General features: G+C 36.5%; 1 protein-coding gene across 2 annotated transcripts in view; it reads right to left on the bottom strand.

Annotated features, from left to right (window-relative positions):
• Positions 1-19,359, bottom strand: part of macrod2 (mono-ADP ribosylhydrolase 2) — an 865,478-nt gene that overhangs the window by 327,438 nt on the left and 518,681 nt on the right. For both annotated transcript variants that reach the window (XM_056470919.1, XM_056470918.1), the window contains exon 6: positions 1,999-2,120. In XM_056470919.1, the coding sequence (XP_056326894.1) occupies positions 1,999-2,120 (122 nt within the window). The remainder of the gene's footprint in view (positions 1-1,998; positions 2,121-19,359) is intronic.

Here is a 19,359-nt window from a genome sequence, read left to right on the forward strand (position 1 = left end):
TGGAACAGCACACCGTCAGACTTTACGTCTTCCCAGTCCAAAGCTGCTGGTCTTTGGCCAGCTTCATTAAAGCCTGAGGTTGTCTGGTAATTCGCAGAGCTGAGAAACAATCTGAATATAGTTGCAATATGGAAAATATGAGCCCTTATGCATTCCAGCTATGAGACATACAGCATGTGAAGTTCTTTGAAAGCTAGCGAGTAAACCAATGCCTTTGTTATGATTCAGTAAGAATAAAAAAATAAATGAATCAATTTTATTACATGGTTTTCTGGGAACTGTCTTGGCAGTCAGTTATAATAATTGACATTGACGATTTGCTATGCATTAAGAAGTTTATCAAGTGGCCTCAAAATAAGGCAATGCAACTGCAACAGTTTTGATCCAAATCATGAAAGAAAATGTTCCGCAGTGATAGCGAGGACAGCACCGTCATTAGCATTGTGGTGATAATTAACTGATTTTAATTAAAAACATACTGCCAATGGAAGCAGGACAGGAAAGATAACACCTCAGGATATTATCAATGCACAGGCAATGTTTTTGAAGGAGAAAATTCTAATAGAGAACGGAGCTGCTTGTATGTTCAAAATTTTTTACATGCGTCTTATTTCTTATGGATCCAGCATGCATTTTATTCATAATTGACACTGTAACTATGCCTTTTTATTTTTATTCATTTATTAATTATCATATTTTTTAAATGTATTTATTTACTTGTTAGTTAGTTAGTTAGTTAGTTAGTTAGTTAGTTAGTTAGTTAGTTAGTTGTCATTTGTGTAGTTGTAATTTATCTTTGTTATGTATATGTGTTTATATTTTCCTGTACAACTATCCTGCTATTTGTCTAGTAGATTACAGTAGATTTTATTTTTATAAAAGAAGGAAAAACAAAGTTGATTGAATGTTGGTAAAGTATTCAAGGATGTTTGAAATTTTTTTTTTTGCCTTTACAAAACCTTGCACTTCATGTCTTTTTGGTTTTAGAGTAAAGCTGACTAAATATTTAAGTCACAATTGAATTAAAAAAAAAAAAGATCATTTCTTCTGTATTTTGATGTACACTCACTGGCCATTTTTTTGTACATATTATTATTACCAAGTTGGACCCCTAGTGCCTTCAGAACTGCCTAAAGTCACACAAGAGTTTGAGCAAGCGCAATTCGTGCGATGCTGCGAAAGGCAGCAGGATTAAACAAGATGATTAGATATTAACAATTGCTCCATATTTTAAATTTCTGTACAGAGATGTCATGTTTTGATCTACTATTGGTCTCCTGCAATCATGTGATGTGATTTCGCAGGTTAGAGTTCACCAAGCTTGAACATGTGAACGCATGCAAAAGAAAATCAAAGTTTATAGGGCGAAAAGTGCAGTATCACTTCAGCTTTTATACTTGGTGGCATAACTGACTACCAACAAACATGCCATGCTCATAATTACTTAAATCCCCTTCTTTTACCATGATGAGGAGTTGCTGCCACGTGATTGGCTGATTACATATTTTGATTTTGATTTAATGAGGATGGAGATCTGTTTCAATTGATTGGTTTATTGACTGGTTGTTGATTGGATGGGGGCACTGAATAAATGTGAGATTCCAGATGACGGCAATATGAGTGGGGTTTGAGCAAACTAAATCAAACCAAAGCATATAAGTTCCAAAAGTGTGAATTAGGTTAATTATTTGTCTTTTGTTTTGCTTAAAATTGGCTAATTTTGCAACAACAACAACAGCAATGACAGGGCATCACAGCAGGTCATCCACTGAAGCCCAAAAGGAAACCAACAGAAAATGCTGCCTGGATGTGTCTCTATCAGAAATTTTGCCTCAGGACCTGCTAATCACTGTGTTGCAATCATCCCACCATCTAATACAACATCTAACAGCTCCATCTAACAGCACTGCCGACAAGGTTTCATCATCTTCAATACTGTTTTTCTGCTGAATTCAAGATTTCTCAGAAAGCCAAAGTCGTGAATATCTATACACTCACCACAGATCTCAAGTTATTGTCCTTCATCAGCTTGAGGGAACTATAGTAGCAGGATTCAAGGTCATCTCTTTGGGACTGGCCCACATTTCCTCTGGCGATTGGGCCAACAGTGTGGATCACATCTGGAAGAAGATAAAAGACAGAAAAAAAGCTGGTTTGTATGTGTACACTGACAAAAATGTAAAGATTTGTTTAAATGATCCGTAAAGTAAAGATGCGCCACAGTAGACGACATGAATTTCCAATTAAAACCATGACACTGCTTAACACCAAATCCCGCATGACAAACAAAAACAAAACAAAGCTTCCTGTCAGATCTTCAAAGGCACGTCGTACAAGAGAATGACAAATAGAACTGTTTCAGAACGGCAGAGGATCATGGGAACAAATGCGCACATCCCCGATCCTACTGGGTACAAAACAGCTTATTTTTTTTCTGTGACGTTATCGTGCCACAAAAACAAGAGTCAGCCAACAATGACAAGATCCAACAATGGTAAAATGGGGCTGATTTGAACAAGCCAAAAAAAAAAAACTGCCCGAAATCAAGTGCATTTATTCAGTTAATGAAATGGAAGAGCAGATAGAAAATCAATTACTCCATCCTTTTATCCTATCTATTCATACATTCATATCTGCTTGTAGCCGCCCTCCCGCTGCCTGTGCATAGTAATGTGCTGGTTGTCAGTCAGCGGCGAGGCTGGTCTGAGGCGAGAGGGCTGAGAGAAGCTGGCTGCTTTAATTAAATCATTGCAGGGATGACAGGGGAGTTAAGGAAGCTGTGCATGAGTCTGAGCAAGAAATAATGTAGCCCTTCCTGTCTGACTCCTCCAGACCCTGGAAAGTGGGTGGCAGTGGGCAATTAATAACAATAAACAGGTTGCTTTGCTAGGCCTGTTCTAGATGCCTTTGTGGTCCTCACTTCTGTTTGGGCTGGGACACACCAAGCCGATGGTCATCGTTCGTTTTATTGGTCTGTTGGTCAGCGTGGGTGTGGCTAGTTGGTTTGGTGTGTTCAACTCATTGCTTCTTGACGAATTAAAGAAAAAATAGTAAACGATTCCAGCCAAGAAGGAACTTAAAGAGGCTGACTATAATTTTGCTACATTTCTCAAATATTTGTGAATGATATGGATTATTAGATTATCGGACATACAATTGACATCAAAATTATTAGCTTTCCTGAATTATTAACCCATTCACCCCCCCCCCCCCCCCCCCCCCCCCCGTTTATGTTTTCCATTTTCTGTTCACTGGAAATACGTTTTTTTCAACACATTTCTAAACATAATAGTTTTAGTAACTATATATCTGATTTATTTTATCTTTGCCATGATGACAGTACATAATATATATATTTGCTTAAGGGGCAAATAATACTGACCTTAAAAGGTTTTAGAAAATTAAAAACTGCTTTTATTCTAGCCAAATTAAATCAAATAAAAGTTTCTCCAGAAGAAAGAATATTATAGGAAATACTGTGACAAATTCTTTGCTTTGTTAAACATCATATGGGAAATGTTATATAATAATACCAAATAATAATAATAATAATAATTAAGGGTCTAATAAACTTGACTTTAACTGTATATGCAGGAGCGAATCCCTCCATTTTCATTTACGTGCTTTGTACACACGTAGGAAGATCTGGTTTTGCAATTCTGAATGAGAAAACAGATACTGCCCACTGCAGTGTGGAAAGACCTCTTACAAAGTTGTAGAACGTGCATCAGCTGTTTGCCATCCGTTTGGTGTGTTCACGGGTAGATTTTTTGTCCAGATGAAACCATACTTGAGCCAAAGCGAGGCTACAATACAGTTGAGTTTCATCAGTCGTAGTTGTTTGGAGTCAGCTTGGTGTGTCCCAGGCCTTACAGTCAGCACTTCACAGACAACCAACAATCCAACCTTACAGAGCGCTCAATATCATAAAAAATACTCTGACGTTATTTTTCAGTCATTCATTCATTCATTTTCATTTGGCTTAGTGCCTTTATTAATCTAGGGTCGCCACAGAGGAATTAACTGCCAACTTATCCAGCATATGTTTTATGCAGCGGATGCCCTTCCAGCTGCAACCCATCTCTGGGAAACATCCATACACACACATTCACCCTCATACACTATGGACAATTTAGCCTACCCTTTACCGCATGTCTTTGGACTGTGGGGGAAACTGGAGCACACGGAGGAAACCCACACGAATGCAGGGAGAACATGCAAACTCCACACAGAAACGCCAACTGACCCAGCCGAGGCTCAAACCAGCAACCTTCTTGCTGCTGACGTATTATATTATATTATATTATATTATATTATATTATATTATATTATATTATATTATATTATATTATATTATATTATATTATATTATATTATATTATATTATAATCTGAGGTATCATTAACCTCTTTAAAGGTGAAACATTTTACATTTACATTTTTCACTGTAAAAAGTAAAATAAAAAAAGTGAGTAAACCTGTTGTCAAAAGTAGTTGACTACTTAAAAAGTGAGTAAACCCAATGACTTAAAATCATTTTCATTGTGTCAAATTAACAGTTCAGAGTTTGCTAAATTTTTTTAAAATAAACTCAACTGCTTTTAAGGCAGTTTAAAAAAAAAAGTAAATAAACACTTTTTATGGCGCATATAAAGGGGGAACTATACCAAACAACAAGTTGAATGGTTTCCATTCCTGCTAGAGAGAATACTGAAATGCTATTCCACACATAGTGAAATCATATTGCACCAAAAGCCAGTCGTAACTGCATAATACACGCCACACGTTTTAACCAGCTGCCATTTTGCCATGCAATAGTGTATGTCAAAAAAATCTCTATCAGTTTTCAACACTAGCCTAAGCTCTCAAAACTGTACATTATAAGTGAATTATCTTCAATTGGAAATTACAATAAATGCTACTAAAGACCTAGTATACCCATCATATAATACAAACAACACATTACAAAAAATTATACAGTAAAACTCCATGCTTTCTACCAGCACCTGTGGTTAAAATTATTAATGACAACTAAAGTAAAATGAAGTACTACTCATATAAGATCTTTTGTAGCCTAGAGAGATACAGCATGATTATGATATATAATATCTTGGCAAGTCAAATCAGATTGAAATATTAATGTACTTGTTAAATCAAAATCTACAAATTAAGGAGGCAGTATGGATGGATGTAACAGACACAATATCCAGATACATCTGAAATAAGCACATTTATAATACTTATTTTGTTAATTGTCTTCTGCACAGTTGCTAGAGTATAAGCACAGATCAGCTGTTATTGCTGTCATACTGACTGTACTAAGAACGTCACATGTATAAATTGCTCTTTTCTGAGCACATCTGTTCAGCTCAAGTCTGTGTAAAGAAAGGATTGGGAACGAGGAGCATGTTTGCATTATTCACTCAAAGATTTCTATCTTTAGTGGTTCAGCAAATGAGAGCTGGGAGTGTGAAGGGGAGCTGGAGAGCTTTTCTTATTACATAATCCTGTTCTTTATGAATAAAAGCACAGTCAATAATTGATGCATTCTTGCCAGTTTCCATCTCAATCCAGCAATGACAAGCTGCCTTTCAAGGTGTACACAGAGAGACACATTTCAGCACCTTCCCTCTCCTTTAAAATGAGACATCTAAAGGAAGACACGATGCAGACAGCAATAACACTTATGCAAATAATAACAGAACCTTCGCTCTATTCATTCAGTCACCTTAAACACAAACCTTGCCTACTTGTATATTTAAAGAAACACAACAATTTTTTGGAAATACCCTCATTATACAAGTCACCTAGAGTTTTAGTAAATTAAGGATCTCTTTTAGCTTAGCATAAATCATTGAATCTGATTAGACCATTAGCATATCCCTCTTCTGTAGTTACATTGTGTACTAAGATTGACTGCATATCAAAAGTTGCTATCATCTAGGTCAATATGGCTAGGAAATAGATAGAACTAGAAATGTAGGCATATCGTTTATTTTTCTTCACTCAAAACAGCAAACCGCATGTTGTTTTGAGGCTTACAGCACTTATATCACATAATGACAATGAGACGAGACAATACTCACAGTGCTGATCTCTAGGGTCATGGTTAGATCAGCATTGTTGTTTAAACAGCATGCTGTCCAGTGTATGTGTTTGTGTGTGTGTGTGTTCTGGCCGTTAGTGTGGCCTCTTAATGAGGCTGTTACTATATGAAATATCATCTCTCTCTATACCAGCAGGACCCAGCTAGCATGATGGGACCATAATGTAGCTCGCACTCAGTTGTTTGCTATGCATAATACATGAACCTCCAGTCCACTAGAGCAACAACCCTTCAATTAGAGGATGGAGGACCAGAACAGACCATTTATAAATTCATGAAAGTAAAGCTATAGTCGTACAACATGTGCTTGATATCTACACGTGTATAAATAATCAACAAGCCATTTGTTTTCATCATTTATATATATATATATATATATATATATATATATATATATATATATATATATATATATATATATGTATGTGTGTGTATATATATATATATATATATATATATATATATATATATATATATACACACACACACACACATATATATATATATACACATGCATACATATATATACACACATACATATATATATATATATATATATATACACACATATATATATATATACACACACACACATACATATACATATATATACATATACATATATATACATATATATACATATATTTATATACACACACAAACACACCGGGCACTTTATGAGCTACACCTTACTATTACCGGGTTGGACCCCTTTTGCCTTTAGAACTGCCTTAATCCTTCATGGCAAAGATTCAACAAGGTACTGGATATTTTCTCTTTTTCGATCATTCTCTGTAAACCCTAGAGATGGTTGTCCGTGAAAGTCCCAGTAGATCAGCAGTTTTTGAAATATTCAGAGCAGGCCGTGTGGCACCAACAACCATGCCACGTTCAAAGTAACCTAAATTGCCTTTCTTCCCCAATCTGATGCATAGTTTGAACTGCAGCAGATCGTCTTGACCATGTCTACATATCTTTTGCCATGTGATTGGCTGATTAGAAATTTGCGTTTAATTACAAATAAATCCATATCTTTACAATTAAAAGAGAGTGCAGATAATTTAGCTGAATAAATGAATGAATGTTCATACATGATGTTGATTAAAATGAAAAAATTAAAAATTACAAGAATGAAAAAAGTGTTCCCTAAACAATGACACCTATAAATAAATAACAACAATGTGTCTATAATCAATATGTAAATAAATGCGTTTTATTTTATTATTATTTTATTATTATCATCTCGGAATTCACGTACACAGATAAACAGAACATTTTAGTATTTGTTATTGTTTTATTTTTCTTTTATTTCCATTTTTTGCTTTTAAATAATAAAATGTTTGAAGTCATGTTTAAAAATACTAACACCTGCCGCAAAACATAACAAGGAGGAGGAGGAGAAGAAAAAGAAGGAGATGGAGAAGGAGAAGGAGAAGGAAAGAAAGAACATGAAACCTTCATGAATTAAGTATTGATACAGCATTAACATTCATCTAGTTGTTTGTAAAACAAGACACGACTGAGACAATGGTGAAAATGGCCCGAAAAACTATCGGCTTGACTACTAGATTAGACAATGCAGAGATGAAAACAATCATTACTTTTACTTATGCATGAACAAGGGCATGTTGACAAAAAGATTATCATTATTCTTGCTTGGCTAGCTCCAGAATGAATAAATGCAAATATGCACTACGAAGATGCTTTTATGATGGTCTGTGCCTATTCTTTGCATTCACCTGGCAAACAAACAGCACCCAAGGGAATATGTATGTTTGGAGAAGACATTAAAAACAACAACAACAACAATGATTGACAAGAAATGTTTCCCTTTATCTCCATGTAGATTTTTACTCCTTATAATCCTCTGGTGGAGAGGAGGATCACTGGATCTAATAACTCACAGAAGATATATGTGAATACAAATGTGCCTAAAATAGGATGGAAAAAATTAGACCCTTTAAGTAAGGATGGGTTAGTGTGCAAACTAGGGATGTCAGGTTCCACATCAATATTTACTCATGAACGTTTAATGGCATGATAAAGCTTAAACCTATTTATTTAAAAGTTCACTTTATGTATGTCACGTAGACATAACCAGTGTTGTGCTAGAAAAATAGTAACTAGTTACTTCGATAAAGTAATTGAGGTACTTTTTGTATGATTACTTACACCATAAAGTAAAGCGTTACTTAAAAGTAATTTTTGAGTTACTTTTCCAAAGAACATTTTTAATGCTCCAATTAATGCCCTTATAACGTCACTTCAGTGCTCCAAGGAAAATACTGTTGATTAACTTCACAGTTTTAAGTAATTTGCATTCTCACAACTAAAACACAAGACAGACTTAAACAAAAAGTAACTTAAACGCTAATTTAAGTCAGACCAGCAGCACAAAAATGAAAATTATCACAAGGTGATAAACAAACTGAATAATATATTCAGAAACAAAAAAGCAAAAACTAAGCTACTTCAGCATCATAAAAGATTGTATTTAACCCTTAAACATGTTCCTTCAGAGCTTGAGTATAAAAACTAGCAACAATATACAACAAACACAAAACCTTTATGAAATAAATAAAAGTAAGCAAAAGCACCAAAAAAAACCTGCTATTATAGACAACCATACATTTTATGCATTTTAAACAAAACAAAAACATTACAGCTGCTCAAAAATGAAATCTATGAGCAATTTTCAAACTAACCACAAATTAAATGTTGCATGTCAAAGTGCAAAATCTGCTGTTGTATAACAGCTATAAAAATATGTAAAACAGTAAAAAATAAATCCCAGCATTTTTTTTCTGAGCAATACAACACTACATTTAAATAATGTGTTTTGAAATAGAAACAGAAATGTATCACAGTGTCTACTAAACTAATGAATTTTGTTATACAGATAACAAACATGTGCTTATTTATTTGAAACAACAAACATTACAGTATTAGTAATAGTAATTAATAATAGTAACGTCTCTCAGTCTCTCTTGCATGCACACTCTGTCTCTCTTGCGCACACACTTGGTGTACCTCGCGGGCATTCGATCTCTGCTTTCACTTTTGTCCAGTCTGGCACCTCATACACAACGCGTCTTCTTTATGGTGATTTGTTGACAACGACCAATCCCACAATGCTTTGTTAATGTAAACAGGAGGATGTGGGCTAGAATGCAGCCAAAATTAATTAGCTTACCAAGCAACGGACAAACGCATCATATCGTAACGAAAACAGAGTTACTATATTAAAAAAGGAATGTGTTATAGTATTAGTTACTGTCAAAAGTAATGCCATTGCAGTACAGGCATTACTACTAACAGGTTATTGCCCAACACTGGACATAACACAACACAACTCAACTAAATTGAAGACGCAACTTAATGCAATGCAGCTCAACTCAACGCAATGCATTGCAATGCACAGAAACTCAACACAACTCAACGCAATTAAACTCAACACACCACAATGCAACCCACCACAACACAACTCAGTGATGACTCGCAATTTAACTCAACACAACATACAGTAACTCGATGCAACTCAATGCATAAATCTTAAATCGATCCATACATGACGCCAATCCTTAATCTATGATCAAAAATGTGCATCTATCAAAAGAATTATCAACAATTAGAAGATGGTTGATTAATCGTTGGCATCCCTAGTGCAAACAGCTGTAGTTGTTAAGTATTAGAAAAAAGGGATCATCTAAATGAGCAAAAATGTGGATAAATCAATATTTAACTCACAGAATATAGTGTTTTTGTGTGTTCAGGGTTACTGGCAGGTCATATACTGTGCTTTAGAAAGGAAGTCCACCATGCCCTGGAGATAAACTGGCAATCATAACCCATAGCTGATGAGCTTCCCTGTCTGCCTTTTTTTCTCAAGCATTTCCATTTGACTTATCTACTGTAATTTCCCACTTGAGGCACTGAGGTGGTGGTATAATTCACCTCATAAAGATATTTAGCCAGCTAGGCTGACCAGCACTCACCGGTGAGGATGGAGAAAAAGAGCTATTATTCTGAGTGATACCTATGATTGTTTCTTTACGGTTCTGTTTGTGTAAAGTCTTTCCTCTCGATGCTTGCGTTTCAAGTGCTGACCGTTGAATGAACTCTGTGAAGGTCCATGTTCAACAGTGATTGCAGCATCTATGTCCGTTAACAAATGATAGGCTTACATGAACTGTGGTAATATGGTAATATATAAGTTGTTTTCACAGTGAAAAATATGCAGAACTACAATTTAGAAATAATCTCAAGGAAGTTCTTGATGTTTATTTGCAATTTCCTAATTTTTTCAGTTGTATGTGTTGTATGAAGTGTTGGGGAAAGTTACTTTTGAAAGTAGTGCATTACAATATTGAGTTACTCCCCCAAAAAAGTATCTAATTGCATTACTTACATACTTTTTTTTATGGAAAGCATTGTGTTATGTTACTTTTGAGTTACTTTTCCTTACCTGGCTGAGGTTTGATCTCTTTCAGAACTTGCAGGTGTTTTTTTCACCTTTTTTATAGAGAAGCTCTGCATTTAACAGTCCCCCATATAACATACACCTTCATTTTCCTTCAAAAAAAATGTAAGATAGAATTATATTTTGAGAATTTTCTGAGCCCAGAGCTATACATGCTGTTTCTACAGATTAATGAGAGCGTGTAAAGTAATGTGTTTGCTACTTTTGTATGTTTTGTGTTGAGTAAATTCACTGTCCATTGAGATAAAGATTGCAATAAAGAGAGTACTAACATGAAATAATTTATATTAGGCGAAATTCCCAAATAAAAATCTTTGAGATTTATAAATTGAATAAATTGCTTCACGTGTCCTTAACAAATGTGTAAATTGTAAAAAATAAATAAAAATTTCAAAAGTAACAAAAATCTTACTATATTACAAAACGTAGTCGCTTCAACAGTAGACAGTGGCTGCATCTCCTCAATGATAAAAGCATTTTTTTTTTTGGTTAAATTAATTGTTTTAGTTGGAGAACGTGAACTGATGTCAAACATTTGTTTGTGGGGTGCGGGTGTAGTGCTTTGCAATTATTTTTGTTGTGTTTTTTTCAATGTCATGTTTCCTACAGTTGTCAAGAGTTTTACTTAAACATAATCTACATTTAACAACAATCCACTTCTTTTCTTCGATGAGTCTGCCATTGTTTCTGTTTCTGACAGTTGTTGTTGAACGGTTTGCGTCTTCAGTATGTGCTAACATACCTCCTATGACTAAAAAAAAAACAAGATCCTGAGTTATTCAGTTACTAGAACAGTACACGGACTCATCTGCTATGAAAAAAGAGACCTGATGATGATGACAATTATGATGAGAGCGAGCTGACTGTCTGTTCTCTCCCAGCACACTTTCTCATTGAGTGTGTGATTCAACCTGACTAAGGTCATTTTTATTTCACAATATATTTTTTAAAGTAATGCATTCCTTTACTCGTTACTTTGAAAAAGTAATATTATTACGTAACATGCATAACTTATAATGTGAGACCCTCAATACTGGTTATATGTATACGTCTATAATTATTGAATCTGATGCTATTCATGTTCTTGGACTATGTTAACACATGTTTTAACAAGCTGAGTGTCAATGTAAGTGCCAGGAAGTTTTCCTTCATTCATTCATTTTCTTTTTGGCTTAGTCCCCTTATTAATCAGGGGTCACCACAGTGCAATGAACCGCCAACTTATCCAGCATATGTTTTATGCAGCGGATGCCCTTCCAGCCGCAACCCAACACAGGGAAACACCCATATACTCTTACATGCACACACATCCACTACGGCCAATTTAGTTTATCAATTCACCTATACTGCAGGTCTGTGGACTGTGGACGAAACCGGAGCACCTAGAGGAAACCCACGCAAGCACGGAGAGAGTATGCAAACTCCACAAAGAAATGTCAACTGACCCAATTGGGGCTCGGACCAGTGACCTTGTTCCTGTGAGGGGATCGTGCTTCCCACTACGCCACCTGGAAGTTTTAATAATGTGTTTTTATCAGTCTGATCTCACAAGAAAAAGTAAGTATTTTACGTTTTGTCAGTTTAGAGGCTAATTCGTATGAATTCGTACGACTTCAGTCATACGAAATTGTACGATTTTAAAAAGGAGGTGTGGCAACTAACCCCACCCCTAAACCCAATCGTCATTGGAGGAGAGCAAATCGTACTAAATTGTATGAATTACAACGTAAGAATTCATACGGATTAGCCACTAAATCAAAACGTTATGAATTGCCATGAGATTGTGTTGGTTTTTATATGATTGCGTCTGAACAGCTAGAAACATCCAATAACCCATGTCAAGCAGTCTGAAGGCAAGACCAAAGTATGGAGGGTTTCATAATCAGAAATGATAGTCTTAGAAGGATAACATGTATTTCATCTTCAAATAGAATAACAGCATGTTGGCATTCTCTATGCAGAATAATGACTGCAAGTCATTTTTCATCATCTACACTGATAATTGATGTCCATGTAATCATAACAACTGTGCTATTTTCCATGTCTGCGGCCTACTTACTATTCCATTCATGTGCCAACCACAAATCGATGCACACAGATAATGCAACTAGTAACGTGGAACCATGCATATTAATACTGAACAATACAAACATGCACACAACTATTGTTCAGGCCCCCCTTCTCCGTAAAAATAAACGCCGCAGTTTGGATTGGACTAAAGCGCTCAAACATCCGCCATAGCTTAATCATGCAAATGAACACAGCTCGCTTATAACATCCTTTGTGTAAAAGGGGCATACCTCCTTTTTTCTCATCTCTGTTATTATACGCTGTGCAGAATTTCATTTGCATAGATTTCAACCCCCAAATAGCTGGTAATAAATAAATAATTGAAGGAAACAGAAGTGCGGAGCCAAAGAAACTCAAGCTGAGTATGGAAAGAAGGGGAAAAACGTCTGGCTGTCAAGGATTCTTCATTGGGAAGAGCAGATAAGACGGCTAGGTGTGTTGAGCAATCACCCTCAGGAATATGCGTCTGCCCCGCACCTCAACTCAATCAACGCGAATAATGCATACAATCACTTCACAATGAGTCTGTCAAGGGCACTTACATAAGAGAATGGGCCGTACGGCATGGGCTCTGAATATGGATGCCTTTTCGCTCGCTTTACTCGACTGACCTCTCAAGCGTTCCTTCTCTTGAATGCCTTGTTCTAATCAAGCTGAGCCGAGCGGCTGTTTTATATGCGGTGGACAGAGGTGCGGGCAGCAGGGACTTATCTTATTCCAGCGGATACAAGCGGCCGCCCATGGGCTACCGTCAACAGCCATTAATAATGAAAAGCAGGGTCTCCTGGTGCTGTGCTGCGAGGGCCGACTTCCTCTACTTTACTCTGTGGGGAGGATAGAGACCAGAAAGAGATACAGTTTCGACATTTTAGCACTGCTCTCACTTTATCTCCAGGCATTATTTCTGCCTTTAACATGTACGTTAACGGCAGCGTTCAGCCGAAACCCGAACCACATGTTTTGCTAATGCTCGCGATGATAATGCGAGCCATCCGTGCTCACTCAAAACATCGTCTGAGATCGATTTTACATTGGTGTATTGGATCCTTTGATGTGTGAATTTAACCCAAATGAAAGCCAAAGCAAACTGAGAGGTTTTAGATGGAAAAAAAATGAAAAGGAAAGTGAGAACGTTAGCAGGAGGGCCTCCAGTCTGGTTGTGTTTTAGGGGAAGGACAGATCATTGGTTTCGGGACAGCCCCGTTCCCACGTTTTACTCCTTTACCAAAGACAGGTACGGCAGCTGGTGTCGCAATTGATCGTGAGGTACATCAAACGTCACCTTCAAACAGCCGGCTTGGGGGAGACTAGAGCGGCTTCTGTTCTTACAGCCCTTCTGCAAGCAGAAGATGCAGCACCAAAGGTACACGAACACATCAAAGACACCACACACCTTATTTAGGGGTGCTCACCGCTTTGGCAGAACTTGCATACAGGCTGTGATTGCTATTTCCAGGCTTTCCCACACAAATATTATTCTCTGGGCTAAAAACACTGTCAACAAAGGCAGATTAAAGGAAATGTTCTCCTAAAAAAAATTGCATTTTGTCATTGATTTCTCTACTTTTTTTCATAGTAAGTTCACATCCTTCAAATAACAAAGAAGAAAACAATGAACTGTTTTTTAAATTATTATTATTATTATTATTATTATTAGTAGTAGTAGTAGTAGTAGTAGTAGTAGTAGTAGTAGTAGTAGTAGTAGTGGTGGGGGTGGTAGTGGTAGTTGAAGTAGTTTTAGTAGATGTAGTTGTGGTAGTAGTAGTAATAGTAGTAGTATGTAGTAGTAGTCATAAGTAATAGTAGGTAGTCGTAGTGGTAGTAGTAGTAGTAGTAGTAGTAGTAGTAGTCATAATAAGTACTAGCTAAGTAGTAGTAGTAATAGTAGTAGTAGTAGTTGTAGTAGCTGTAGTAAGCAGTAGTACTAGTTGTAGTCATAATAAGTAGAAGCCGTAGTTAGTAGTAGTAGTACTACTAGTAGTAGTAGTAGTAGTAGTAGTAGTAATGGTGGTAGTAGTAGTAGTTGTTGTAGTAAGTACTAGTAGCCGCAGTTAGTAGTACTAATCAAAATAAGTCCTGGCTGTAGTAAGTAGTACTAGCCATAGTAAGTAGTAGTGGTGGTAGTAGTAGTAGCCGTAGTAAGTAGTATTACTAGTAGTAGTAATCACAATAAGTACCAGCTGTAGTTGCAGTAATAGTAGTCGTATTATTAGTTGTAGTAGCAGTATTGAAAATAAGTACTAGCCATAGTAAGTAGTAGTGGTGGTAGTAGTAGTAGCCATAGTAAGTAGTATTACTAGTAGTAGTAGTAATCATAACAAGTACTAGCCATAGTAATAGTAGTAGCTGTAGTCAAAATAAGTACTAGCCATAGTAAGTAGTAGTGGTGGTAATAGTAGTAGTAGTAGTACTAGCCATAGTAGTAGTAGCCATAAGTAGTAGTACTACTAGTAGTAATCATAATACGTACTAGTAGTAGTAAGTAGTAGTAGTAGTGATGATAGTAGTCGTGGCTACAATATAGCATAATATAGGCTATTTACTTAATTTAATATATTTTTTTTTATATATAATATAGGGCGACACAGTGACTCAGTGGTTAGCACTGTCGCCTCACAGCAAGAAGGTCGCTGGTTCAAATCCCAGCTGGTCCAGTTTCTGTGTGGAGTTTGCTCGTTCTCCCTGTGTTCACGTGGGTTTTCTCTGGGTGCTCCTGTTTCCACCACAGTCCAAAAACATGCGCTATAGGTGAATTGGATGAACCAAATTGGCCGTAGTGTATGAGTGTGTGTACAAGAGTGTATGGATATTTCAGGGTACTGGGTTGTGGCAGGAAGGGCATCCACTAAATAAAACATATCCTGGAATAGTTGGTGGTTCATTCTGCTGTGGTGACCCTTGATAAATGAGGAACTAAGCCAAGGGAAAATGAGGAATATAATAATACAATACAGTATATATCTGCGAGCACTTTCACTAAGGAAAATTTAAATCCTAACGAATATATTAATTCAGCACAACACCTTATAAACATTCTGAACACCTTTTTGTTTGCTCTTAGATTGTGCATTGTAAATAATTAAGCTCAGTGCTTGTTTTGATGACCTCTGTGTCTCATTTTCTGATGACAGTTGTGGTTAGGGACGGCGCTAACTCTGGGGCCCGAGTCCCCTGATGAACTAGAGCACACTTCTGAGGGAATGAGAGTCAAGACTAATTAAGATACTCCAACAGCAGATTAAACAGCGACAGGGCAGAATCCAGCATTCATACTCCACCTGAGAGCAGACAGACAAAAGCTCCGGAGAAATTCCGGATGTTACGGCTGGTGACATTGATGTATAAATGAGGGGGAAAAAAAACCTGCACTGAAAAACCCCAACGATACTTTGGCACGCTAACGCAACTTATTACATTTTACACTATCATTACTTTTAAGGAGGCACCTGCTCATTCATCGTGCTGCATTTAAAGCTTAGTTAATTTGGGAGAGAAATGAGGCTCAGATGATGGATTGGAACGGCAAAATTAGATCCATTAGAATTCAGAGGAACCGGCAGACAATAATCAAAGTACTTTCATCCTACTTGGTGCAATTATCTTTGCACTTAAGAATCAACAAAGCACGTAATGACTTTCGATACAAGTGGTGAAGTGAAGTCAGTCGTCACAGCATTTAATGGGTTAACCGAGAAACTGCTAACCCCCTGACTAGATTTTTTTTTTGAAACACATTGGCCAAGAGAAGTGTGCTTGAAAATATTTTACTTTGTATCTGTTTAAGCATTTAAGGCACCACAAAGATACATTCTACAGCAGAATTGGTCTTTTTTTAAACATCTTGACCAATTCTGAATCAACAAAAGGCTTTTTTCACAACATAAACCAAGATTATTTTAATTTTTTTGCAAAAGCTGTAATGCTAAGACAACTGTAACAAAGCAAATGGTTAATAAAATGATAATAAACTCTAGTTATGGGCAAAGATTACAATTTTAAATCGCAATTAATCACATGTTTTTTCTACGATTAATAGTAAGTAATGTAATGTGCATTTATATAGTGCATTTATTGTGTATGGCCATACAGCCAAAGCGCTTCACAGTCATGAGGGGGAGTCTCTCCACACCACCACCAGTGTGCAGCATCCACTTGGATGACGGCAGCCACAGGATCCCGGTGCCAGTGCGCTCACCACACACCAGCTGAAGATGGAGTGAAGAGACAGTAATGAAGCCAATTCGATGGATAGGGATGATTGGGAGGCCATAATCGTAAGCACCGATGGAGGGAATTTGGCCAAGGGTTACACCCCTACACTTTACGAGAGGTGCCATGGGATTTTTAATGACCACAGAGAGTCAGGACCTCAGTTTAATTTCTCATCCGAAAGACGGCGCCCACTGACAGTTTGGTGTCCCCTTCACTTTTACTGGGGCATTAGGACTCACAAAGACTGCAGGTTGAGCGCCCCTGCTGGCCTCACTAACACCATATCCAACAGCAACAGAGTTTTCCCATGTGGTCTCCCATCCAGGTACTGACCAGGCTCAGCCCTGCTTAGCTTCAGTGAGTAATCGGTCTTGGGCTGCAGGGTGATATGGCTAATCACATTTTTATATGCAAAATTCATTAACAAATTCAATGGGTTCTGGTTTATGTTAAAAAAAAACTAAGGTGTTTTTTATAGCAATATTCCCTTTAAATATTAACAGCTAAAATATTGTACATTAATATTGTACTGTTTTGTAAAATACAACCAATTTAAACAACAATTTAAAGTAATTCAATTAAATCTAAAACAAAGTTATTTGCCTACTCTTCACTTCAGAAGTGAGCCATTGACATTTAAAATAGTAAAAATAGTAATAAAATTACTATGAACAATAAAATAATTCTCAGAGTTAAATTATTAAAGAGTTAGTGTATCACCTTGCCCAGCAATATATAAAAACAAATGAACAACAATTAAAAACAAGACAATTTGCTTTGTTTGTTGAATCTACTTCGGATCACAGTTCTTTAGGATTTCACATACTTTGGTCATGACATCAGACAGATGATCTCTTAAAGGAAGATGAGAAGCTTGGTTTTTCCTAAATAGCCTGACTTTAATGGCAGATTTCTGCAGTCAGATGGATTAGGTATGACAGCTCATGTAAGGCTTTCCATGTTAAACCATGGAATGGTTGACCTGAATCTAGGGAGAGGTTAAATGTTGCCATGTGTTGTATGAGAACGCCGCCAACTACTCCGATCAGTGTCCTCTAAAACAGACACTGCATTTCCTTTGCACTTCACATCTTGATTGGGAAGCAGAAACCAATGAACCTGCAAAAAAGCAGGTCGCAATAATCAGTTAATAATAGGTATATACCCTGTCTATGCAGTGCCTTCCCCTATATTAACAACCTTGACAAATATTAGTTAAGAAGGCTGAAAAAATGTCTTTATTGCTTAACTTTTTGATGCTTTACTCAAAATAATCAAAAACAAACAAACAATAACAAAAATGATGATGCTACAGTTTGTTTTTCAAGGAGAGTAGAGTCTCTTTTCTTGAACACTTTCCAGACAAGTTATGCTGACAAAGTAATGCTGTATCGTAGTTTTAAAGAATTTCTAATTTGTGATTTAAGCTAAATTTGGTCACTTAAACCATCCTCTTAACTAGTGGTTGAACTGATAATTTATCTACAAATTATTCAAGACTGGTGTCATGTTGTATTTAGTATACCTTTTCATACATTACACTAACTGGCCACTTTATTAGGCACACCTTACTAGTACCATGTGGGACCCCCTTTTGCCTTCAGAACTGCCTTAATGCTCCTCTGACATCAACATGGCATTTGCACTCACAGCTCACTGGATATTTTCTCTTTTTTGGACCTTTCTCTGTGAACCCTAGAGATGGCTGTGCATGAAAATCCCAGTAGATCAGCAATTTCTGAAATACTCAGACCAGCCCACCTGGCACCAACAACCATGCCACGTTTAAACTCCCTTAAATCACCTTTCTTCCGCCTTTCTGATGCTCGGTTTGATCTGCAGCAGATCCTCTTGACCATGTCTGCATGCCTAAACGCATTGAGTTGTTGCCATGTGATTGGCTGATTAGAAATTTGGGTTAACGAGCAGTTGCACAGGTGTACCTAATAAAGTGGCCGGTGAGTGTTTGTTCTGGTCCTATTTAAAGCTATTTATAATCTGATAACCAAATGCATTCTACACCTTTAGGCTTTTATCATTTTTTAAAATGGAACAGACAAAAATATATATATATATTTATTATTAAGAAAATATCCCATACTATTACTAAAACAACCGATTGATCTGTTAATCATACACAGTACTTATTGTATATAAAATACATAAAATTACACATACTATTTTTGACATTACTTTATTAATAATAATTTGTTCATTAATCGCGTTATCCTTAACCTTCAGCAAGAAGCAGTAATTAATTATGTGAGTGATTTTAAACATTTTTATTCACGAACATAAAATAAACACTTCTGTCCTGAACACTCTCGGGATTTAGTATGGTAATGAATGTTCATATGGCAATGTTGATGTATTTGGTCTTGGTGCTACAGAACTGCTATTCTGCTGCTGCTTTGATTATTATGGCAGAGCAGGTACCAAGACCAGCTACTGCCAGTATATACACAGACATGCCATCTGAGAAAAAAACATGC

The sequence above is a fragment of the Danio aesculapii genome, chromosome 13 (genome assembly GCF_903798145.1).
Source record: "Danio aesculapii chromosome 13, fDanAes4.1, whole genome shotgun sequence".
NCBI lineage: Eukaryota > Metazoa > Chordata > Actinopteri > Cypriniformes > Danionidae > Danio > Danio aesculapii.